Raw genomic sequence first — 1,482 nt, forward strand, 5'->3', positions numbered from 1 at the left:
CTCACTGGCTGAGCGAGGCGTGGGAGCAACATCGAGGGTTGCGATCCCGTTGCCGGTCCCGGTCCGGTACGGGCGCGACACTGAGGGTTGCGGTCCGTTGCCGGACATGAAAAAAGACAAAAAAAAAAAGAAGTTGCACTTGACTAAAATCATAAGCTTTCTCATGCCTACCTTGTGCTTTCAAATCATAATCATCCAAGTATGGGTCTTCTTTGTATTTTCATAGAAAATGCAAAATTTTCTGCATCTCTATTAATTTTATTAGGTGTTTAATAGAATAATCTTCCCAAGGTAGAATTTCCATAAGTTAAGTGTAACTCATGGAAGGCTATACTGGTTTGAAATGCAGTTTATGTAAATGTAACAGGTTTTTCAATGCAGTAAATTAACTACTTTTATCTTGTTTACTGAAGAGGCCCATAGCTGATTTATTTGCTTTTGTGCATATTTGTGATTTGACAGTTCTTGCCCATAGAATCTTTCGTTCGGTAAAGGATAGATACATGTAAATAGTGAGGATTTTTTTTTTTTTTGCTGGTTTGCCACCCTGGCTCCAGGCATTCCACATGGGTATTGAATGGAGGTACAGGAAGAGTTGGGATTGTGTCTTTGGCCAGTTATTCCATAATAGATGGTCTGGTTTTGTTCTGGGTACCCCTTAAAGTCATGCAAAAGCCAGTACACACAAGAAATGGTGAGGTTTTATAGATTTGATAATCACCTTCATCCTTTTATGTTTTATTTTCTTTTTCTTTTCACATCCCTTTTGACTTTTACTGTTTTTTCTTGCAGTATTTTGCAAGAAGGGAAGGTCAAGTACAGCCACAGCTGGTCTTGAATATTTAAATATTAACTTGAACAGCTATTATTTAAGGCAATGTAACTTTTTCCTGTTTTTTCCCTAAAACAGAGATCTTCTATACATTTAATTTTGTTGTTGTTCTTATTTTTTGTTTTTGTAGACACCGTTGATTCCATTACTCCTGACAAAGTACGGGGTTTACGGGATATGTTGAACAGCAGTGCAATGGATATAATGTATTATACTAGCCCACTTTATAGAGATGAAGTAAGTATCATGATCATTTTGTTGCTGTTGGGTATTTTTTAGAGTCATAGCATCTAAATGTCTTGAATTTTAACATTTTATTCTCTTTTTTAGAAAAAGCAACTGAGAAATTATAGGAAGCTGTTAATCTATAAATAACCTGTATTTAATAGTGAATTTTATAGTCTTCAAACTAGACATTGGAACCCTTAATAAAATAGATAGTATCAGGAGTGGGGGACTGGTTAGAAAATAGCTCTTTGAAAAATACCAGATTTTGGGCCAGCCCGGTGGCGCACTGGATAGTGCGCCTCTTGGGAAGCGTGGCGGCGCTCCCGTCCGAGGGTTCGGATCCCACATACAGACTGGCTCCCACTCACTGGCTGAGCGAGGCGCGGGAGCAACGCCGAGGCTTGCGATCCCATTGCCGGTCC

At 39.0% G+C, this 1,482-nt stretch overlaps 1 protein-coding gene across 4 annotated transcripts in view; it reads left to right on the forward strand.

Moving 5' to 3' along the window:
• The window catches only part of DDHD1 (DDHD domain containing 1), an 88,380-nt gene that overhangs the window by 54,947 nt on the left and 31,951 nt on the right, over window positions 1–1,482 (forward strand). For all 4 annotated transcript variants that reach the window (XM_008566938.1, XM_008566937.1, XM_008566935.1 and 1 more), the window contains one exon: window positions 963–1,069. In XM_008566938.1, the coding sequence (XP_008565160.1) occupies window positions 963–1,069 (107 nt within the window). The remainder of the gene's footprint in view (window positions 1–962; window positions 1,070–1,482) is intronic.

The sequence above is a fragment of the Galeopterus variegatus genome, unplaced genomic scaffold (genome assembly GCF_000696425.1).
Source record: "Galeopterus variegatus unplaced genomic scaffold, G_variegatus-3.0.2 Scaffold279, whole genome shotgun sequence".
NCBI classification, from domain to species: Eukaryota; Metazoa; Chordata; class Mammalia; order Dermoptera; family Cynocephalidae; genus Galeopterus; species Galeopterus variegatus.